The sequence below is a fragment of the Gymnodraco acuticeps genome, unplaced genomic scaffold (genome assembly GCF_902827175.1).
Source record: "Gymnodraco acuticeps unplaced genomic scaffold, fGymAcu1.1, whole genome shotgun sequence".
NCBI lineage: Eukaryota > Metazoa > Chordata > Actinopteri > Perciformes > Bathydraconidae > Gymnodraco > Gymnodraco acuticeps.
Window position 1 is genome coordinate 52,779 of NW_022989883.1, and position 24,083 is coordinate 76,861.

Below are 24,083 nucleotides of genomic sequence, written 5' to 3' on the forward strand. Positions count from 1 at the left end.
GGACACGGTAACGTTGTGATTCACTTCAATTAATGATAACTACGGAGCTTGCTAACAGCAAGGCACAAGGCTACTTCACTCATTTAGCTAATGTAAGATACAAATGCTGTCGAGCCCTCACTGCTTGTAAGATAAAGAGCACAAACTGACTACTTACCCGAGCGGCGAGCCCCGCTGTTCTCCGTCATTTTTCTCCCGGGTTGTTGTGATCACATGACTGACAAAGCCGTGCTCTGATAGGCCAAGTCAGTTTGATTGCATTAGGGCTCGATTGCTTATCCTGTCTGAGTAGCCCGGATGATGCTGCAACGCAATTTTTGACATCGAATTTTATACACCGAATTTTTTGACATCGAATTTTTTGACGTCGAATTTTTGGGATCTGAATTTGAACATTCGAATTTTTTTCACTTGAATTTTTGGGATCTGAATTTGAACATTCGAATTTTTTTCACTTGAATTTTTACATTTTTATTTCACATAGGTAAATTCGGAGCAAAAACATTCAGATACATGATTTTCAAAGTAATTATTTTCAATGCTATAAATTCGGTGTCTAATACAATTCGAATACTTCTGTCTCTTGTTTGCTTCCATACTACCTTACATTACACAGTTGATCCGGAGTCCTGTCAGTTAAAGTGTTTCATAGTTAGCTTAGCTAAGCATCAACCTAGCACTGAAATATATGGATGTTATGTGACGGTATTTCTGAGGAAAAGTCAGCTGAAATGGTGGCATAGTTGCCACTGCTTTACGTGTCAACAGCATGTTTGAACGTATTTGCAGCAGTAAATGTGGCTGTTTGGCCACTGACGTTGCCATAACAACACCTGAATTTAAATGTGCAACCTCTTTTTGTGACAGATTTTTGCATGAAATTATAATTCTTCTGATTGATATTCCTATTGACAGCTAGTTTCTATGTGTACATTATGAGATGGACAGCCAGCTAACAAGCTTTCAGATCAAAGCTAATCCAGTGGGGCTCCTGAAAGGGGCAAGGGACACTATGCTCCCAAATATTAAGCCTTGACCCCCATCTTAAAATTGATATGATCACAAAATGATCTGCATTGTCAGAGGCCTTTTTTCCTCATTATCATGTCAAATTGTACAGCTTTCCTTAGTTTTGAATGCAGAAAGATGACTATATTAGAGTATTAAGTGAAAATGACTATATTAAAGTATGAAGTGAATATATTAAGTGAATTACTCAAACTGCATTTGTATAGGAATGATTATGTCCTATTGGCAGATAACTACTCTAACAGTGATATCTACAAGAGATGTACATTTAACTATTTTCAATTGGTTAGTATTACATTTTGTGACAGTGTGGTGACACTCATTTTAATGAAGACAAATTTGTGTATCTTGAAATTCATTTATTTGACAGAGCTGGAAACTGATTGACTTACATACTTGTTTGTGTTACCTACACAGTCATCACAGATGAGCCAAACAGAGTAGAGGATGAAGAAAGGAGAACAGGAGAAAGGGACACACAAGAAGGAGAAACAATAGACAAGAACGACAATGGAGACAACAATGAACAGGAACACCAGAACAGACAAGAGTCAATGGGTAACATGACTGATTTAGGGACTGCAGATACAGGGCCAAGGCAAGTGAGACATCACGGCTTTCCATCCAGCATGTTTGGCCAGCAAAAGAGACCATTTCAACCGCAAACAGCAAGTGATGAGGGATTATTATTTCCTCCTTCCATCCCTTTTTTCTGTTTAATCTGATTACTAACAACTTCGAATAATTTGACATAGTTTATGATTTAATTGGAAAATAAAGTGTTTTTAAATAATAAACCCGATTCTGATTCTTTGATTTTTGTTGACATATGGGTGTTGAGAGATGTATCCATATCTCTTAATGTTGCTCTCAAAGTGCACAAGATTGATGCTTTTAACTTCAACATTTAAAAAAATTCTTCCTGGGGGACCCCAGAGGAGGTGAGTTCCCTCAAAATAGCACTTTATCTCTGCTTATGTAACTCCGGTGTAGTGTTCCCTCGGCAACAGATCACTCAGAGCTGGTGATTACTTTCCTGCATTTCAATGGACAGCATAAAAGGACACGTGAGCTGGGTTCTGGTGCTCAGATTAGCTATTGATGATCACGTTGATAAATCATATAAAACCAATCACACAAAAACATGTTGCTGTGACTGTGAGCATTAAACAATTAACATTAAACTAAACAAACACAACAGTACGTTATTGTCCTTATAAAATAAAAACATACATTTTGTCCACCGAGATAATACAGGCACCTCAGAGTCCTGCACGGGTCTGATTTTCAAGACCCGCTCCCGCCCCGCACCCGCGACGTGCAATACCGAACCCGCCCCGCTACCCGCACATATTGCCAATTAGTTCCGCAACCCGACCCGACCCGTCGGCACAAGATCCGCAACCCGACCCGAACCCGCATAGCCTATGAGCAGTGAAAACGTGCAATTATTAACACACGCAGTTTCATATTTGTCTCAGAAAGCGTGGGATGTTGGTTATTTTCTCCATCTAGGATGACACCAGAAGCCTCCCAGACGTTGGATTTCGCTCTTGAAGAAGTGTTATTGTAAATGCTGTATTCTCCGCTAGAGAGCTTCACCTCAGCCATTTCGAATGTGGCGCGCACAGCAGCAGATTGCTGCGCTGCAGAGGTTATGATTATGCGCGGTCCCGCGGGGGAGAGGTCTGAGGATTTTAAACATTAAACTAATTTATTATTATTTTAATATATTTATTATGCAATACCCGCGACCCGACCCGCATCATCTTTGTTTTACCCAGAACCGAACCCGGAAAAAAGCGTTTGAAAAAATACCACCCGCGAATCACCTTTTTTGCGGGTCACCCGTCGGGTACCCGCGGGTACCCGACCCGATGCAGGACTCTGCACACCGTTACCCTCAAGAAATCCTCACGTGCTATGAGAATCTCCCACAATCCATTGCCGTAACAAAGCTAATGCAGACACACGTTTGTGACAAATAGTAATTGTGAATAGCTCAAAATAAGATCTGTGGGAAACGTGGCTACCTGTTAGATACTGTAAATGCACGTTTTGTTCAGCAGGATAATATCCACATGTCTACCCTACTTTTATAATTTTTGAATCATAAATCTATCGATTAGATTTATGATAGACTTTTGAAACTACAAGAAGATAAGGAGGACTTTTACAAAAAAGTAATAGAGATTTTTGTCCAGAAGGATAGGCAAATGGACTTCATCTTCAAGTTAAGGTAAGACCGCAATTTTATTGAAAATGGGATCTTACTAAGAGAGAACAATTCAATATTTAAATGATAAAATTAAATGTTTTGGGTATCCTTCTGTTGAACTCTCTGTTTAAAATTAATCGAAGCATCAGACAAAAAAAGCTTTTGAAAATAATATTATATTTTGATTTAGGTCAAAATATAATATTTGTAAACCTGAAGAGTCAGTGCCAGTGCCTCACCAGCCTCACTGCAGAAGCTTATATAGACATCTAAATTGTTTGTGCCCCACCACTTTTGTACATATAGAAACGCCACTGCACACATGTAATGTAGTTCCCGTTTCCCCCGGTATTCAGCTAATCAGGAAAGGTTTCGCTCAACACTCACTCACTCACTCACTCACTCACTCACTCACTCACTCACTCACTCACTCACTCACTCACTCACTCACTCAGGTTGCTTGGGACTTTCCCCTCCCTCCGCCATAAGACTGATTTCCTTTTTGCCCAACAACTTCAGGAAGATCAGCGTCTCCAGTCTACTCTGCAGTCATTTCAACTTTCTGACGGTGTTTACACAGCCATGCCGTCAGTAAACCGGCTGTATGTGTTTCTTTTGTTTACCGTGGCTTCGACCTTCGCCTCTGCTGACAGTAAGTAGTCCGTGTTTATGTGAAATCTCGGGTAGTTTTTGAAGGATTTAATGGCTTAACTACAACAGGTAGTGGTTAACTGTAAGCACGCATGGACGTTTGTATACATTGTTCTCGCGATGTGACCACTTGAGTTGAATTTGTTTTTCTTACCTATTCTTACACATAGTTAACAGGGTAATCCCCAGATTTACAAGGCTTCTGCCACTGAAATGTTTAAGCTTTAATTTTAATTTTCGTTTAATTCATTAATCTTATTAATTGAAAACAAAGAAGAAGAAATTCAGAAATGCATGGGGAGGATATTTTAAGTGAATGTGACATGTAGCCTTGTGACCCCTTTGTAGGAAAAGCAATACACAGTGTTGATGCACCAATATACTATCATACAAGTAATATAGGCCAGCTCAACCCAAAAAATAAATATCAATATTAGTCAATTGTCAGATATACTCAACATAGGACCTCATCTTCAACTGTATTGTTCTTTTTCAGCTGACATGACTGTTGTGTAGACATTTTGTTGTCTCCTCAGCAGAGATGGCAAAAGCACACACATCCTTTACTCAAGTAGAAGTACAGATACTCATGTTTAAAAATACTCTGGTAAAAGTAGAAGTACTGACTACACTTCTTTACTCAACTAAAAGTAAAGAAGTATGGGCTTCGAAAAGTACTTCAGTAAAAAGTACTCATAACTAGCAGCTGTTTTAAAGAGTACCTGACCTCCCTTTATATTAATAGAACAATAATGTCATTGTTAGCAAATTAATGTTTCCATGCTGAACAACGGCAACATGACAACGTTTCCATTGGTCCCTCTTCTTTAGAGAAGACCAGGAAATGATGGATACACGGATCGTGTTCAAATCAATAGGCACGCAATGACTCTAAATAATAATGATCACGCCACCAAACACACATTCAGACTAAAGGAACCAGCTGTTTGGGAAATGTGAGAAGTAGAAAGTACAGGTATTTGTGTTCAACATGTAAGAAGTAGAAAGTACAGGTATTTGTGTTCAACATGTAAGAAGTAGAAAGTACAGGTATTTGTGTTCAAAATGTAAGAAGTCAAAGTAAAAAGTTGTCAGAAAAATAAGTAGTGGAGTAAAGTGCTGATACCAGAAAAATGTACTTAAGTGCAGTAACGAAGTATTTGTACTCCACTACTTCCCACCTCTGCTTCTCAGTGCTAAAGTTGTGTGATTTCTTCTCAGAGATGACAGCAGCCACGGTGTACTGGGACCCCGAACACAAGATGGTCTTGCTGAAGGAGGGGGTGCTGGAGACCGAGGGGGGTGCGTACGGGTATCTGAATGACACCCTGTCCACCTCAGGCTGGAGCATCCTGGAGATCCGTGCCGGGTACGGGAAGACCCCTGAAACCGATGAGGTGACCTTCTTCCTGGCCGGCTACCTGGAGGGCTACCTGACGGCCCAGTGAGTCTCTATGTGCTGTCTTGTTGCCCTCTGTGGGGGAAATTCTTAAGAGGAACTGATAAATGATTCATCATGGACAAAGTTTGTCTTTTGTTATATTTAATAAAGTAATAAAGAAAGTCAATATACAAGTGAAATCGATCCCAAATGTAGGAACAGAGCTACTTCCTCCTCAGAGGATAGAGAAGTTCTGCTCCCCGAACACAGCTTACAGTCTCACTATATAGGAGAGAAAAGCCAACTGGTCCCACACTTAAAGTCCCTTAGGCATCATCTAAACATCCCCACCATTACACCATAAACCCCCCAGTCCTTAACCCTTTGCATATCCCCCTTTTACACTTCCTTTTGCCCTCCAGAAATGTAGATCCTCAACATGTCTAAACACATGTTGTTAAACACATACAAGACTAAAAATACAATTTAACAGTGTAAAGGGCAACCAGAGTATAAGACTATATGTTTTAAATGATTATATGATCATTTGACGTTTTCCAAATAGAGACCTTTTAATCTCCAACATCTATTAATGCCACTGAAACAGCTATTAATCCAGCATATTTGATACAAGGTTGTACAAATATATTCAAAAAGGATAGAAAAAGTGGTGACAGGTCACATTTACAGATAAGATGCAGGGTTTAAGGCGTTTACAGTTTTTGTTATTTTGATTTCATTTATTTCATATGCATTTTCTTCCTCCCCAGGCAGATGATGGACCACTACACCAACATGTATCCGCAGCTGATCCACGACCCAAAGATCCTCGAGCCAGTTCAGAGTTTCATGTCGTGAGTTTGTTCTCTTCTCCTTTTAAAAAATCAAAACCGCAGCAGCAGCAAAACATACGGTTCACTTTCATCATATCCTCTTTTCAGTGGCCAGACATTTTAACTGACAACATTTTCATTTCAGTCAGACAACTCACATGTTTCAATATGTTTATTAGAAGCAGCATATAGTTTGAGTTTGGCGTCTAGGCTCGAGCCTCATCACTCCACAGATTTACAAAGAACATTGAGTGATGATTAGATAACTATGCCCCGAGCCTACAGGTGGAAGCTGGGGTGGAGCTGGGGCAGACGAGTAGCAGCAGCATGAAACACAGCAGCAGGAACATGAACGCAGCAATAGCAAGTGAACACAGCAGCAGCAGCATAGCGAGGAGGCAGAGGCAGGAAGACCTGGCAGCTTCAATAGAGCGGCATGTTTAGGAGAATGTGTTTGGTTGGTTGTAAGAGGGACGAGGTGCGTCACGTATTAATGTATCATTGGTGCTCAAGTTGACTGCCTGAACTAGCTCGCAGGCTTCGCCCCATTTCTGCCACCCTTCTTAATAAAAACAACAACAAATGCCAGAGTTTGGTGGTGTAGTATTTGATGGGAGTTTGTAACTGTTTCAAGGAGCAAATTATACATTTAAATACAGCAATTGTCCTTCGAGGTATCTGTGTGACCCTGAGTGGCTACGGGCTAAAGGCAAACGTTTGCTCCGTTTATTACTCTGATATCCTAAAATTCAGACAGCCGATGACTAAAGTCCTTCATTTAGTTAGATATTTATTGCAAAACTAATCGTGCATGGTGAAAGTGTGGCTTGAAGACTGGATAAAAAGTCCATTTGGGTCAGCTTCTGGCTAGCATTAGCTTGTTTCTCCTGATAACCTAAAATGCAGACGTACGATGACTTCTGGTTTGTAAATCGTTGGGAAACATTTGGAATAATAGAAGTAGCCCTACACAACTTTTTTACTATTTCTCTTACGGCATTTGGCTTCTCTTGTCCAGAGTGTATATGGTAAGCATTATTGGTTAGGAAGAGGAAAAACAGAAACAACATTATTGTGCTGAAACCTTTTAAGTTGCAGTGTTTAAAATATGAATCAAAGGGATTTTATTTCATTCATAGCATGGTTCCAGTTTATTTACATGTTGGACTTCACGTCTTCAGAGTGTTTGACGATGAGTGTTTGGCATGAAGTAATTCTAATGAGCAATGACAACAGTTAATTGCAAATGTTGCTGTTGGGCTTGTAGGAAGCAGGACTCGTGGACCAGAGAGCAGGTGAAACTGAACAAGAGCTCTGATCCTCTGTGGAGACACGCCGGCTTCATCGTGGCTCAGATGGATGGACTGCAAGCAGGAGTCGCAGAATGGGCCAAGAAACAAGGGAAAAAGGTAGAAAAGCCACATAATTATAACATTATCTTATTGAAACTCTTGTTTAAACCGGCTCTAGAAGCAAACTTTTCGTCACATCCAAAAATATGCCACAACAAGAGTGAAACAAAGTGCATACAATGTATAAACCAATAGGAAACATCAGGTTTGAAGTATATACATAACACATAGAAGTTCCCTAACAAAGCAGTCACCATGAATGTATGAATATGAAGTTTATCTTTCGCTTTAAGACACTTATGTTTTAAAGCTTTAAATAGGGCTCTGCCAAGTTCTTATTTAAAATGAGGAACCTCCAATTCATACCAAACTTGTGACTCACAGTTTGTTTCACTCTAAAAATGTAAAGAGACATGAGATTATATGTCTTGTGTTTGCTCTGTAGATAAAAAGAAGATGCATATTTTCCAAAAGTTAGTTATAATCCAACAAATGATACTACTGTTGGTTTCAAAAGTGTCTTGTTACTATCAATGAAACCGACAATATTGCTGGATAACAATTTAAAACATTGTTTTTATTGCATCTACACCTCACATACTATTGTTTTATTGTGTTAAGCTACAATTTAAGTTAAATCATATATTTTTGATGACGCATAAACTTAAAAACGCAGCTTAGGAAGTGCAGATATGGAATGAAAATCTCCCGAATTCAGTGATTTAAGCTATGAACAGTTGTTTTGTAAGTGATATAATATTGTGTGGGTGGCTTCTTACTATGGAAGCAGCACTACTAGTCATTTCCCTTTGCTGACCAGCATCTGTTTATCTGCTTGTTCCCATAGCCGCTGTCCCTGTTTGCGATCCAGTTCCTGAATGCGGTGGGGGACCTCCTGGATCTGATCCCAGCTCTGCACCGCTCCTCCAACCCTCCGCTCATGAACTACAAACTCCCAGGGATGGGACACTGCTCTGCTCTCATCAAGGTCAAAGGGCAACACATATCATGCCTGTTACATACTCTACATTAGGCGTATGTAAATCAAAGAGTAGACGAAAGAGTCAAGCACACATTAATAGAATGGTATAAGGTGTTTTCATCAAAGCTCCTGTGTACAAAATATTGTTGAGCAAATACATTATGTACCAGCTTTTGCAATCTCGATCTTTATTTATTTAGCACATTTAAAACAACCTCAGTTGACCAAAGTGCTGTACAGGCAATGAATACAATATAAAATAACACAAGTTGAATCCAAAAGGACGTTCATGCTGTATGTCAAACTTTAAATGGAAAAATGTTTACCCTTATACCATATCGACTGTTGAGTCTAACTCCATTTGACTGTTTCTCTTCAGATGTTGCCTGGCTTTGAGAATCTCCTGTTTGCCCACTCCAGCTGGTACACTTACGCTGCCACAATGCGGATCTACAAACACTGGGATTTCCACATCACTGAGCCCCACACAGCCACTGGGAAACTGTCCTTCAGCAGCTACCCTGGTACGTAGGAATTCACCATAGCAAGAATTCCTCAAAGATAACATTGGTGACATCGCATCCATTTGCAATCAAAGTTTTCCAGATTGTCAGAAAAGGTTATCTTTCTCTCCAGGTTTCCTCGTGTCTCTCGATGACTTCTACCTCCTGGGCAGTGGTCTGATGATGACCCAGACCACCAACAATGTCTTTAACTCTTCCCTGTTTGACTCGATCACTCCTAACAGCCTGTTTGCATGGCAGAGGGTCAGGCTGGCTCACAGTTTGGCACATACCGGAGAGGAGTGGGCCAAAACCTTCTCCATGTACAACTCTGGTGAGTCCTAATGGGTATAAAGCACTAAAGGCAGTAACAGCAACCTGAGTAACCCTGGGCTAAAGGCTACATTAGCATGGAATAAAACACAGGATGTATCTGTATCTGCTTGCTTAGGTACCTACAACAACCAGTACATGGTGTTGGACAGGAGCAAGGTGAAGCTGGGCCGCAGTGTTGAAGACGGAGCTCTGACGGTGGTGGAGCAGATCCCCGGGCTGGTGGAGTATTCTGACCAATCACAGGCTCTGCGCAGAGGTACTGTAACATCAGATCTTTTTTCCCCTGTTTTCTTCTGTAGTGTTTTTTACATTTTTAAGACTTTCTCTTTGCCTCCATTTTCCACAGGTTACTGGCCCTCCTACAACGTTCCTTTCCACCAGAAGATCTACAAGATGAGTGGGTACGGAGAGATGTGGGAGGAGTACGGAGAAGACTTCTCGTACGATCTCTGTCCCAGAGCCAAGATCTTCCGCCGTGACCATGCTGATGTTAAAGACATGGACTCCTTGAAGCACATCATGAGGTCTAATGGTGTGTGGTTCGTTTTGTTTGGATATCACCATAGAGTGTATAAAATAAGTGGACGTTGTCACAGTTACGTCACCTGTTTTTTACCAAATGTAACCCTATGGGACCAAATGTGGACAGGCTGTTGATCTGGACAGAAGGGAGGCCTGTCGGATACCGAGTCATGCTATTGCTAGCTCCCTGGCTTGGTTATCAAGGTGCATCCGTTATTATGTGAATGCTGGTTCAGTAGCATAAGATTGACACCATATATCTTCAAATGTTATATCTTCTGCTTCTTGTTATTGGATTTCTTCCATTCATTCTTTGCTGTCTAACTACTACAGGATATTTAACCATATGGAGGCAACAGTTCTGCTCTAAATTCCATATTGAGCACATTTAATGTATTTTTTGCTCGTTTGCAGACTACAAGAAGGATCCATACTCTAAGGGGGATCCATGCAAGACCATCTGCTGCCGTGGCGACCTGAGTGCAGAGAATCCTTCACCAGGAGGATGCTACGACACTAAGGTAGCGCCTGTCCCCACACTGATCTCACATGACACTGATGACGTATTGTGTAGGCCGACCTTGTAGGTAGCATTGCAAGGGCTCCCTCGACAAGAAGCAATGGGATTTTTTTGTGCAGAAAATAAGACATGGGGAAAATACATGTTATTTGAGGATATTTACAAGCTAAAGGTCGGCATTATGACGTGTTAGCAACCCCTGTTTTAAAGACACATAGAAGCAGTGTGGTATTTACTGATATATTTTTATTTTGTACAACAAAACGTTAAAACCTCCTAAGCTTCGGTTAACCTCAGACCTTATTTCAGGACTATAACCGATAACACGTTAAAACAAATATTGACTTAGAGACAAAGGAACCACATTTCCGGTTTTAGGACTCATTTCTGCACCACCAGAGACCAAATGCCTTTTATCTCAGATTCTCTCTGATCCCTGTGTTGTTGTTGGTCCAGGTGACAGATTTCCACATGGCTGGAGAGTTTGTTGCGGAGGCGGTGAACGGGCCGACGACAGAGGACGGACTCCCGCCGTTTGAATGGGATAAATTCAGCAGCATGAGCCACCAGGGTCTGCCGCAGTTCTACAACTTCACCTTCGTCAGGATGCGGCCTCTTATCTTCAGGCCATGAGGTGTGTGTGTGTGTGTGCGTGTGCGTGTGTGTGTGTGTGGCCTAGCATTACTATACTTGTGGGGACCTAAATCTGTTTATACAGTCACGTGTGGGGACTCGCCTCCCTTATGGGGACAAATTGGAGGTCCCCATGAGGGGAATCATTAATTTTAGGGTGAAGACTTGGTTAGGTTTAGGGTAAGGGTTAGGGTACCTGCAGCCATTTGTGCCTTAAACACTGAGTTACTTGATGATTTTATAAATGGCAAAATCAATGCACTAAATCAGTGGTTATCTGTAACCCTTTTTTTAAATGCTTAAATGTCTGTTATGTGCCAACACTATCGTTACTATGGTAAATTAATCACTCAATGTTATTCTCAGGGCTGGTGATCTGCTTTAGTGTTGTCACGATACCAACATTTTGGTTTCCATACCGATACCAAGTCAAGAATTGCGATTCCGATTATTTTTCGATACTTTTCTAAAAAAAAGGGAAACAATGTAAATGTAATTATTGTGCTTTATTTCACACCAGAACCATAACACAAACTTTTAAACAATGAGAACAATAAACAAAATAAATGACAAGAATTCGTATTAAATCAAATTAAGCATCATCTCAAACAACTTTTTTGTTTTATAAAATATAATAATTTAATATTTTATTAACATGTAATAGTACAGTAATATAAATAATTATTAGCCGATGTTAGCCACATTGGTAAGTTAGCTAAAAAGATAGCCATATTAAACAGTTATCATTGCCATTAATTGCCTCGTCAAACTACGAAAACGTTCGTTTGTCACAAAATAAATTACACTTGTTTGACTTAGATTTGAGGGCATGGGCTTGAGCATGATGTAATTATGTTATCTATCACATTCGCTAACCTGTCTGGATGCCGGTCGGCGGGTGCTTAGCCAAGTCTGATGTGTTGGCTCTCTTGATTTGCAGGGATCTAAAACGTTTCTCACAGACAGGCCTCGTGGTGTCCGTAGGCTTGCCCTCACTGTCAGAGATATAGCTAAAATACTTCCAAATTTCGCTTCTGGCGTCTTTTTTGTCAACAAGCCGAGGCGCAGCGGCAGTTGCACTCCCACTTGCAGCCATGCTTCTCGTTTTCTCACATGCTCTGGCAGCTAGAGCGTGGCCGCGTGCACGAGAGAGGGGAGGGACTTAGAGCGTGCTTGAGAGGGGCGGGACTGCAGGCACGGCTGCAGAGCAGGGAGTGGAAGCAGAGCGCTGAACACACACGGCTCTTATTAAAACGGCGCTTTCTCACCGGAGTACTTTTCCCCGTCATTCTTAAAGTACCGATGCTAATGAAACGGAGGAATCGTACCGTTTTTAACGGCAGGGTATCGCGGTACCTTTCAAGTATCGGTACACCGTGCAACACTAATCTGCTTTAGTGCTGTGATTTATGAGCAGTTTTTTTCGTGTGCAAAATGAACATCCTCAGGTTAAACTTTATGATTTTGATGTGTAACAATGCAAATCTGTTTCATGCCAACATTTGATGTGCTAATTGTTTATTAAAGTTTTACAGCACAGTCCTGTCTCTTGACTTGTAACAGTGACTCTTGGGTTGACTTTGTATTGCTGCTGTCAATAACAAGAAGTTAAGGAGAGTGTTGCAAAGCTCAACAGCTCTAATATCATTTAGAGCCACAAATATTAATATGTAGTTCATGAAAACTTGCAATGCATTACATGAAAGAGAGGTGTTATGTTTTAGAAGCCTGTGGCATCATATGTATTATTTTCTGTCACTCAAACAGTCATTCAACCTGATCAGCAGTCACAAAAGTTAAAATATATACTTTTGATTTATTTACATAGTTCATCTATATCCATGTAAATAAATAAAACGGCATTTGAAAAACAAATTCATTTTAATTTAAAATGTTTTAGATGAATACAAAAAATCATAAATAAACTAAAATGTGTTATTAAATAATTTTCCAATAAAAATAATTAAAAAATATAATGATTAGTAAAATAATTTGAATTCATATAATAAAAAAATGTTTTAAGGGGTAATAACTAAAATGAAATAAACTAACATAATTATATTAGAGCTGATGAAGGTGAAAGCTAAAGTAAACAACTCAAATAGTTGAATAAATCAATATCGTTACAAATGAACCATGTAGACAAACAGTCAAATTATCGTAGATGACTGCAATATTTAATAAAAACTAAGGAACTTAGAGGTCGAGACCTCTTTGTTTTTGAAGAGAAACGGTGCGTTCTGTCTCTTTCTCTTTGCCCCCCGGGGACGCATGCAGTGAGTCACCCTTTCCTTTGAGATGGAGGAACTGAAACGTCTGTTAGGCACTCTGCATTAGTTTCATTAAACCCCCCCTCGCAGCCCTCCTCTGTGTCTCACGGTTTTCTGTCTTCAGCGACACGTTTTCTTCCTTTTAGTTTGTGTCTTAAACCATAATACGATCAGGGAGACAGCAGCAGGTCTCCACATTGCTTCTTCAGCCATGGCCAAGAAGGACTGTCCTGCTGGCAAAAAGTGGGATAGGGTCGTGTACATGTGTATCGATCACAAGATGGAAACCAGACCTGGACAAACAACAGGTGAGTTTCACTGAAGAGATATATCATGTCGAACTCAAATCTATCTTCCGAGCGGAGTTGTTTTATTAGGTTTTGTCTCAAAACCTCTTTGAGTTAGTCGTGGTTTTGTCCTTAGTTTGACTTGACATCATCAAAGTCAACTTTATTGTCAATCTTTCAGTTTATGTGTTTTCAGACAGAGAGATCGAAATACCGTTTCCCTCAATCCCGTATACAAAAAATACAGATATATATAAAAATATGTATACACCTATATACACAATCAACAGACACATTTATACATATGCACACATTAAGAAATAAATAAAAGCAAAATAACAGTCACTTCAATATCTTTGGGAAATGTACATTAGTGCAAGATTGTTCTGGTTACTTTCTGATGTTGACTTGTATTTTTTCTTGCAATTGAATAGATGTTTTCAATCAGGGCTCTGCAATGTTGCTAGATAACGCCTTAGATTATAACGTTATATGACATCAGTGTTGACCTTTTCTGGTTTTAAATGCTTCATTGGGAATGTGAATTTTGTTAAGGTAGTTATTAATGAACTATAAATAAATCACTGCTCCTAGTACTAGGATGGGTAAAAAGCAGAGAACACATTTCACTGTGTGTGCTGTGTTGCTTGGACATGTGTGACCAATAAAGAGGGCTTCATCCTCCAATTCTATTATATCTAATTAACCTGTCCCTCTCAGAGCCTGCCCTGGCTGTGGGGGTGCAGCTGAGAGCCACGGCCCTCGCTGCCCGGGCCCCCCTACTGGTGCTGCTGGGTCCGGCCCTGTGGATCGTGGTGGTTCTGGCCACACTGGGCTCCATCCTGGCTGTCACTCTCTGGTTTATCATTTACAGACGCCAGACCAGGCACAGCGGCACCTCAGGTAAAGACAACTGTGGCATTGAGGATCAATATGATGTTCTTTAGTTTCAAGTTTCAGTTTCAAGGCTTTATTGTCATGTGTACATAGCTACAGTGTAGTTATGGCAAGGAAAATCTTAGGTCCCAGGCTCCTCCAACAGTGCAACACAATAACACAGATAATAGTGCAGGTAAATAGAATATAATAGAAACAGTGCAGAATAGTCTATATACAGTAATTGGAATATTGATATGAGTTGCAAACAGATGGTGGGTAGGTGGGTAGGTGGGTAGGTGGGTAGGTGGATGGATATATAGATCGATAGATAGCAGCCTTATTGTGCTTTTTGGGGTTCTCCCTTTCCTGTAGTGTGTTATAAAGGTTTTTGTGCATATGAAAGATCTGCAAAGGCTGAAATACCAAAGTTCCCTCCAGAGTGAGTTTCTCTCCCACAAACCTTGCCTGAGTCACCTCCATTGGACTCCCTTGTCTACTTGTGAGACATAATGACATCACTATGCAACACTCGCGCTTCTATTGGCTAGCGCTCCAACCCATTTTACGTGATAGGCTAAGAGGGGGTACATCTCTAAGCGGTTGACCAATCACAACAGAGCCGGCCAGCTAACCAATCAGAGCAGACTGGGCTCTGGTTTCAGACAGAGGGTGAAAAGAGGTGCTGCAGCACAGGCAGTATGAGAGACATAAAGAGCTTTTTGAACATTGCAGCATGGAGACATGTAAAGACACACCATGTGACTGTGAGCACCGGGTCTGACATGCAGAGTGCGCAACTGAGAGTCGTGTGGAGGAAATGGGGTCGCAGAAGGAAAGGTGATGAAGTGTGACGCTCATTACAGTAGAAACTCCACAGTTTCTGTTCTCTTCTTCTCCGCGTCCCATGGGTCAGCTATTCTGGTTTCAACACACATCCTGAAAGAGAACCACAGAGAACCGCTAACAGCTTGCACTCCATCGTGTAACGGCTTTATCTTTAAGTGGGGCTTGGTGGACAGAAAGACATACATCTGTGTATCGATAAAGCCAGATATTTGAAATCTGCTGAGCGTTTAGTTTGTATAACATGCTGTTTAAAATTATTGGCTTTGAAATAACCCTAACGGTCATGGGATCACCCTGCAGAGGAAGGCCTAGATCATTCTGAAATACTTGAGCTTTTCTCATTAATATGATAAATATGCCAACATGACCGTAACCGTAATGTATAATTGTCTGGAATGCGACTCGGCAGTCTTAACTCAGTTAAAGAAGAAAAAAGACTAGTGTCCTTTTATGAATAGCGTGGCTTTTTTTCTCATTCAATAAATTGTCAACAATAGACCTTTATCCACAGGACAACCAGGAATGTAAAAAACTTGATAAGCATAGTGGAGCAGCGACGTGCAGTCAGGGGAGGCAGAGCCTCACCTGTCATACTCATAGACTGGCCATACTACAATGTAACGGAAAAACAACTAAAGAAAAACTAAATAGTAATAATAATAAAATGTCTCCACTGATCTGTGTTGTAAATGTGATTTATGTATGATTCCAATCGCTTTTTATAGTCAAAATCAGCAAATTTGCCGAGCTCCGCTACAACTACATGGGAGCGATGAGGAGTGAGGCAGGGACGAGCTCTGCCTCGCCCTCACGTAAGCCCACAGTAACTTGCTGGAGCGCGGGCACTAATTTAGCGCGGGCACTTATTTTGTGAGCGCGCTCAAGCCAGTTACTGTGTGGTAAGGTGAGGCACAGATGAGCTCTGCCTCACCTCAAATGCGTCACCTCACAGAAACTGGCTGGAAAGCGGGCACTAAGCGCATGCCTGTTACCATCTCACTGTAGGTCACCAATGTAATGTTTGTAGATCCCTTTATTACATTTATCCTCGCCATCCATAGTCTCTAAATAACTTATTTCACGTATATGATATTTAGGCTCGCCGTACAACGGCAATGAAAAAAGCACCAGGGGAGGCAGCCATAACCTCTGCCGCACTGAAGGGGGCGCACGTGAGCCCACAGGTCCTTGTTGCTACTGTTATTCTACGCAGAGACGGTATAGACGCGAACAACAAACTAGACTTTTGAAACTAGAGGTAGATAAGGAGGACTTTTACAAAAAAGTAATAGAGATTGTTGTCCAGAAGGATAGCATGGACTTCATCTTCAAGTCAAGGTAAGACCACATTGGTAATGAAAATTGGCCGGTGCCTTGCTCAAGGGCACCACAGCAGGGCAGGAGGTGAACTGGGACCTCTCCAAGTAGCAGTCCACACTCCATATTTAGGTCTGGTCGGGGACTTGAACCGGTGACCCTACGGCTCCCAGTCCAAGCCCCTACTGACTGATTACATTACATTGCATTTAGCTGACGCTTTTATCCAAAGCGACTCACAATAAGTGCATTCGACCAGGAAGATACAAACTTGAAGAAAACAGAATCATAAAAGTACATCAGGTTTCATAGAGCCAAAACTGCTACTCAACTGGCTTTAGATAAGCCAGTCCTTTGTTAGTATATAAGTGCTTTGTTAGTAATTCTATCGCTCGAAGTGGAGTCGAAAGAGATGAGTTTTCAGTCTGCGCCGGAAGGTGTGTTTCTGCTGTCCTGATGTCAATGGGGAGCTCATTCCACCATTTTGGAGCCAGGATAGCAAACCCACGTGTTTTTGCTGATGGGAACTTGGGTCCCCCTCGCAGTGCGGGTGCAGCGAGCTGTTTGGCTGATGCAGAGCGGGTATTATATCACAATATAATACTCAACTTCTAGCGCTCCAACACATTGTTTCTGATCTCTAAGCAGTTGACCAATCACAACAGAACCGGCCAGCTAACCCATCAGAGCAGACTCTGGTTTCAGACAGAGGGCGAAAAGAGGTGCTGCAGCACAGGCAGTATGGGAACAACTTTTTGAACATTTAGAGCATGTAAACATGTCACAGTAGAGACATTTTAATATAAATATTACATGTAAGATGAGCACAATATGTCCTCTTTAATTTCACCTGTATATCAGTGACCATCTAATATCCAGTGACACTCATCTCAGTGGTTTATTCTGTTGCAGAGGAAGCAGCACCACAACAGCCTCTTCAGAAAACAGAGCCACCCGCCGAGATCCACCTTCCGCCTCCAGAGATGTTTCAGAGAGCAGCATGGACCCCTTCTCCCTGTCCTCACCAGCACCCGGGGGCCCGAACAGGCTGCAGGTCAGAACAAGAGGGCTTCACTTTCTGCAGTGGCCCCTCAGAGCACGCCTGGCCAGAGGGGCCCAACATGCTGAGGAAGCACAGGGTGCCACTTCCTGCCACAGAGCTGGGTGGCACAGCGCTAGTGACAACTAAAACTGTGTAGGGCTGTGTGTGTGTGTGTGTGGTGTGTGTGTGTGTGTGTGTGTGTGTGTGTGTGTGTGTGTGTGTGTGTGGTGTGTGTGTGTGTGTGTGTGTGTGTGTGTGTGTGTGTGTGTGTGTGTGTGTGTGTGTGTGTGTGTGTGTGTGTGTGTGTGTGTGTGTGTGTGTGTGTGTGTGTGTGTGTGTGTGTGTGTGTGTGTGTGTGTGTGTGTGTGTGTGTGTGTGTGTGTGTGTGTGTGTGTGTGTGTGTGTGTGTGTGTGTGTGTGTGTGTGAAAAAAGACCTTGATTAGAGAACTGATTGACAGCTATATGATAACATGTGGTTCTGGAAGAGTAGCCTGGTTTTAACATTGTATGCATAAACGCAAATTACTTAATTGTATTTTAAGTAGCCCTAATGTTACATTACATTACATTTCATTTAGCTGACGCTTTTATCCAAAGCGACTTACAATAAGTGCATTCGACCAAGAAGAAGCAAACTTGAAGAAAACAGAATCATAAAAGTACATCAGGTTTCATAAAGAAAAAATATTTCAAGTGCTACTCAACTGGCTTTAGATAAACCAGTCCTTTGTTAGTATCTAAGTGCTTTGTTAATAGTTCTATCGCTCGAAAGAGATGAGTTTTCAGTCTGCGCCGGAAGATGTGCAAGCTATCTGCTGTCCTGATTTTCAATGGGGAGTGTGGGAGAATTTAGGAAGGTTGAAGACCAGACGAGCAGCTGCATTCTGGATGAGCTGCAGAGGTCGGATGGCACATGGACCAGCAGGTAGACCAGGAGGGCTGTGTGTGTTCTTGCTTTGTGTGTGTGTGGCTGTGTGTGTGTGAGAGTGTGTTACTCAATCAAAGAGATACACACTGGCATTGAGAAAGCCTTTAATATAAGCCTTGAATCTAGTACATTTAAGGGTTTTCTTAAGAGTTTAAAAAAACAACTTGATCAAAATATTTTTGTTCTCCAGAATATTGTGTATGCGCACGTGCGCGTGTGTGTGTTTCTTAACTGTATACTGTTGAGTATGTTTTCCCCTCATTATTGTATCCAATTTGTGGATTAATCTTTCTTTTACACCATGTTTTTATGGTTTTTAATACTTTTTCTACTGCTTTTTATTTACTTCTCTGCCTCTGTGCAATACAATTTAAGACTGTTTACAGTTCTGTGTACTTTCTTGTAAAGTGTTTTAAATAGACAAACCAAAAAAAGTGCTCTGGATATCATGTCATATTAATTGTATACATCATTTAATAAAATCATTACAGAATATATATTTCTGATGTTCTAGATGTTTTGGTGTGAAAGATAAATATTCTCAGATGTTTGCTTTATTATAACGGATATAGTTTCACTGTCTTTGCAGCAGAAAAGAAAATGTACATGGTAAATAATTTCGTCCAACTTTCTCAATCAATGAGCTTCCTTCAGGTGACATCTAAACGTTAACGGACAGCTGTTCATAAAGTCAAGTCAAGAAGAATACATGCAATATCAGTATATGGATTCCTTACCATATGTTTTTATAATAGTATATAATATAAAAAGAGAAGGCAATGGTTGTGTGATAGATATAACAAAACGGTATAAGCCCATTCTATTTTTATTTTAAAAACATTTAATACACAAAATACACCCAAAACAGTTCCAGGTACAATTTATAGCCATTATTTCTGCTAAAATGTCAGACTTTGATGCTCCCAATGCACATAGCTACATTAATATTCTCTTACATTTGTGAAACTGTGTCTGACCCACATAAAAAAAGAGAAGGGTGGCTTATGTATAGCACTTCTTTCACCACAACTAAACATCTTTCATGATATATAACAATAATACAAGAGATTTGACTTTCTTTTTAACAAAAATAGACTAAATAAACAGGTATCTTACTACAGTATAGGCACTTTTATCATCAACATATAAGAGTCTACCTTTCAACATGCCTGATTTTTTCACCGCTGCTTGACTGTCACTCAAAGAAACCCAGCAGTGCTCATTCAGACTTTTCTACAAAGCCCGTTTCTTGACCGTTTTTGTACGGAGAGCTCCTCTCCTCACAGGTAGGTGCTCGGGTTGTCGGTGACGGCCAGGTGGAAGTACTCTGGCAAGCCGTTCCCCTGCAGGCTGCCGTTGGTTTCCCTCCGTTTGATTTTGGTGGAGAGGGTCTTCCTGTTCTTGAAGCCCTCGTTCCCAAGGCCACGGTTATCCAAACTGGACACGATCATCTCCGCCAGGTCCTGCTGCAGCCGCTGGAAGTTCTCCCTGATGCACAAAGTAAAGATTATTTTTTATTATAGATGCAAATGTATATTGTCACGATCTGTCTTTGTGGTGTTTTGTCTTGTCTAGATCTGTTTTTGGTTTTCTGTCTGCGTTGTGTTTTGTCTTGTTTGGATCTGTCTGTGGTTCCCTGTCGTTAGTTTCCCTGGTGTGTCTGATTACCCGATTGTGTTCACCTGTGGCCCCTGTGTTTTCTCCTCCCTCCTCACCTGTGTCTTGTTTGTGTGATTAGTCTTGTGTGTATTTAAGTTCTGGTTTTTCTGTCTGTCTTTGTCGGTTCGTCTTTTGTTGTTGACTGTGTTCACCAGTGAGTGTTCTGTCTGTCCAAGTTCTATTTCGGTATCCTTGAAATAAAGGTGTATCAGTTTAATCTGCATTTGGGTCCTGCTTCCTTCGCTCTACCGTGACATATATAGACTTTCTGCACTACTTTTTATTTTGTATTTTATTATATATGTTGCATTGTTGGAGGAGCTCAGGTCAAAATAGTTTCATTGCCATTTCTACACTGTAGCTTTGAGCATAAGACGATAAAACCTTTGAATCTTTGAGAAAATGAAAAGAAATTGTCCAAAATCAAGTTTTTAAAGAATGTCTGCTTGACTACAGAAAGTCATACATTGGGGTCGGTAATAATCCCATTAATATGATTTTTGTATTTAATTAATATAATTATTTATATTGATAATAATCATTAATAACAATAACAACATATTTATTATTATTTCATTATTTAAAAAGTATTATCTTAATCAACTATTTATATTCATGTGATTATTAACCACCCCTAATTTATGACTTGTTTGTGTAGATTAATCATTATTACAGTATCATTATTATAATGTATTTATTGAGCACCTTTTATACAAGAGGTCAAAGTGTGCTACAGATTTTTATTTTCAAATGCAACACAATTAAGCTGGAGCAAACAGGCATGGAAATAAGACATTAATAAGACAATAGATGCTTAAATATGTGACATAAATAAAAATAAAAAACACCACAACAATAATAAAACATTAGAGAATTAGTAAAAAGCATTTCGAAAATAATAATGATATTAATGATTAGCCAAATTAAATAAATGTGTGTTCAGCTCTAGTTAAGCATTTGTAATTGATTCTTCACAATACCAGATTAATTGAGAAAACTGCACCCTTTGAATAAAAATGAATTGTTTGAATTAATGTATATCTGATACTTCTGTTACAGTTCCATTAAGTCCCAACATTTCGACTAAACTCAGTGTTGTTATCTAGCTGTTTATATCAACAGTGAGCTGGAAGGAAATATTAGGCTTTGGGGGCAAAGTGTGTATCTTTCCGTATTAGAAGATAATTAAGTGTCAGCGTTTACATATAGATTAGACAGCATTTTACTCACGCTGTTGGCGGTGTTGGCAGGTTGTATTTTCCCCCGGTCACTCCTGTTAACCAGTAGGTCATCTCTTTGCCTTTACCCTGTAGGCCAGACACAGGAAATAAGAGTAGCACACAATATATTTACAGCTTACACTAGATACAAACAGCTGGATTAATTTAGAGTAAAAGCAAACCCTGCTAACCTTCAGGTACGTCTCGCCTCTTTGTTCATACTCAAAATTACAGTCTGTCCTCTGCAGGATGTTGATGGTGGACTGGCTGGAATGGATTCTGAGAGCTGGAAAGAAGAAGAATCATGAGTCAAACGCTCAGATCTCTTACGGTCATAAACCAACCATAATGTGACTGTTAAAATGCGTGTGTGTAGGGGTTTTGTCTTTATCACATTGTGGGGCTCGCATCTTGTTGGCACAGTCAGTGTGGGGTCCTTCCACAATATCACGAAGAAAAGGGTGTGTGTGAGTGAGTGAGTGAGTGTGTGTTGATTCTTACGCAGGCCTGTGGACTCCATGCGTGACGCAGTGTTAACTGTATCTCCAAAAAGACAGTAGCGAGGCATCTTGTTCCCCACCACTCCTGCTGCACACGGTCCTACACACAAAACACACAAACAAGCATCAGTATCAGTGGTCAAATGTAACCAAACTGTGACAGATGGTGTCGGATTTATCTTTGGCTAATCACTTATACTGTTCAACCACTAGATGTCAGTAAGTTTGCAAAATAAATGCAAATTGAAATATAAAGTTATGAGCTTACTTCTGGTTTGGACTTTAGTAAATAGTTGGCAGTGTACAAGTGTGTTATTGCCACATGCTGTTTTTATTACTCTAACATATACTATAACTGTTACTTTTGACATATAATCTATGATTTCTGAAAGATGTGTTAGATCTTTGTATGTAACTGCGCATTTACATTTATTTATTTAATATTTTATTTTGTTACAATAAAGCAAAGACATACACAATATACAGTAAGTGGGTACCCAAAACCTTTACATGGCGTACAAGAGGGGAAAAAAGCTGGGTATTACATTGACAATTCCTGAGAATAGTCTAAAGCTGCCAGTCGACAGCATCGTAGACATAAACAAAAAGGCCAAGGGTAACCTTAACCCACTTACATTTTTAAAAAGGTAAAGAAACATTGGGGAATGTGTGGGTGGAAATGAGAAATAGATAAATTACCTGAATGCACACCGATGCGGATCCACAGAGGGATGCCGGGCAGGTGCTGCAACTCAAACGTCCCGACAAATGCCAGCATGTCCAGGGCCATGTGGGCGATGTCCACTGCGTGCCGGTCCCCGTTGCGTTTAGGCAAACCTGATGCAACCATGTATGCATCGCCTATTGTCTCAACCTGAGAGATAGAAAACAGATTTAAAAAGAAATAAAAAGAAATAAACAAATAAAAAACAATGTATCCTTTAAAGGTCTCCTATTATGCTGTTTTTAGGCATATATTATGGGTCTCAGATATATAAAAACATGTCTATGATGTGTTTTGCTCAAAATACCAAAGAGATCATGCATTTTAGAAATCCCTCATATCCCTCTGTTTCAGCCCTGTTAGAGAACTGCAGGTTTGGGGTCCTTAGCTTTAAAAAAAAAAAAAAAAAAAGGAGGGGGAGCCTGCTCAGACTTCTACGAGGTTCTCAGCTAAATGCTGGCGTGATTAAATGCCATAACATGTTCCAAACCACATCAAAGTTTATTTCTGAAACAGTATGGAGCTCAAATGCTTTTTCTCTCGCAGGGTGAGTTCCTTTTTTTATTTCCTGCTTTTTCACACATGCTCTCCAGTACAGGTTAGCTCTGAGTGTTAGCGATGCTAATATAAACACAGACCATATTACGTCCAAAACAGTCGGGCATTGTTTCTGATAGCAACGTTTCTGATAGTGCCGTGGGTGTAAAGCCAGCCCACATTTCCGATGTTACGTCATATCGGACGCAAATCTGGATCAGCTCCGTTGTACCCCCGTTTTTAGAGATGTGGGTACGGAGGAAAAAATAATAGGTTTTATTTTCTGAGACTTTGTAAGTTCCCTGACACACCGGGGACACATATTTATGTATAAAACCATAAAAAAGTGCATTTTACATGATAGGACACCTTTAAGACTAAATCTTAGTTCAACCTTCTAAGATAAAAAAGCAATAAATACAACAGTAACATCCTGCCTGAGACCCTTTTGAGTTTGACTTTTACCACTGATTGGTAAATAGTACGTTCAAATGTATATAACCTTGTAGACATCATGGTGGTCCAGGATGCTGTCGAAGTTCTTGTAGATGTCATTGAGCATGTCCACCACCTCCATGGGGGTGCTGTAGTGACACAATGTGGTGAATCCCACAATGTCACTGAAGTAGATGGTCACCTCCTCGAACAGTTCAGGCTCCACTCGGCCCGTTTCCTTCAGTGAACGCACCACTGGGCTGAGGGGAGAACAGGGTACAATAATACAGTTCAGGCACTCTGGATATTATGAAGAAGAAAAATAACCTTTATTACTTCCCTAGGGAACAGATCAGATGAGTCCTTTTGGTTCATATTATTCTTATGGTAAGAATATTTTTTGCTTACAGTTTTCCCTTATTATTATTTATTTAGAATTTTTTGTGTGCTTCATTTTGTTTCTTACCTGAGGTCGAGG

The 24,083-nt window shown here is 40.4% G+C and overlaps 3 protein-coding genes across 4 annotated transcripts in view; 2 read left to right on the forward strand and 1 right to left on the reverse strand.

The window, feature by feature from the left end:
• The first annotated feature begins 3,677 nt into the window (after positions 1-3,677).
• The window catches only part of plbd1 (phospholipase B domain containing 1), a 32,916-nt gene continuing 12,510 nt past the window's right edge, over positions 3,678-24,083 (forward strand). Inside the window, exons 1-11 of one of the 2 annotated variants that reach the window (XM_034198986.1) lie at positions 3,678-3,899; positions 5,120-5,342; positions 6,050-6,133; positions 7,380-7,521; positions 8,312-8,452; positions 8,826-8,970; positions 9,083-9,283; positions 9,401-9,541; positions 9,632-9,817; positions 10,222-10,328; positions 10,784-11,000. In XM_034198986.1, coding sequence (XP_034054877.1) covers positions 3,830-3,899; positions 5,120-5,342; positions 6,050-6,133; positions 7,380-7,521; positions 8,312-8,452; positions 8,826-8,970; positions 9,083-9,283; positions 9,401-9,541; positions 9,632-9,817; positions 10,222-10,328; positions 10,784-10,960 — 1,617 coding nt within the window. In that variant the 5' untranslated portion in view covers positions 3,678-3,829 and the 3' untranslated portion in view covers positions 10,961-11,000. Of the gene's footprint in view, positions 3,900-5,119; positions 5,343-6,049; positions 6,134-7,379; positions 7,522-8,311; positions 8,453-8,825; positions 8,971-9,082; positions 9,284-9,400; positions 9,542-9,631; positions 9,818-10,221; positions 10,329-10,783; positions 11,536-24,083 lie in introns of those variants that run through there. The other variant, XM_034198978.1, reaches the window with a different exon arrangement.
• Positions 13,035-17,779, forward strand: LOC117534741 (tumor necrosis factor receptor superfamily member 13C-like). The gene is made up of 3 exons (XM_034199000.1): positions 13,035-13,538; positions 14,238-14,420; positions 17,472-17,779. The coding sequence occupies exons 1-3, from the start codon at positions 13,442-13,444 to the stop codon at positions 17,756-17,758; spliced, it is 567 nt and encodes a 188-aa protein (XP_034054891.1). The 5' UTR covers positions 13,035-13,441; the 3' UTR covers positions 17,759-17,779.
• gucy2c (guanylate cyclase 2C) overlaps positions 19,317-24,083 on the reverse strand; it is a 28,792-nt gene continuing 24,025 nt past the window's right edge. Inside the window, exons 22-27 of the mRNA XM_034198968.1 lie at positions 23,673-23,865; positions 22,609-22,783; positions 21,911-22,009; positions 21,601-21,695; positions 21,420-21,496; positions 19,317-20,018 (exon numbers count right to left, since the gene is read on the reverse strand). Of these exons, the coding sequence (XP_034054859.1) occupies positions 19,811-20,018; positions 21,420-21,496; positions 21,601-21,695; positions 21,911-22,009; positions 22,609-22,783; positions 23,673-23,865 (847 nt within the window). The 3' untranslated portion in view covers positions 19,317-19,810. The remainder of the gene's footprint in view (positions 20,019-21,419; positions 21,497-21,600; positions 21,696-21,910; positions 22,010-22,608; positions 22,784-23,672; positions 23,866-24,083) is intronic.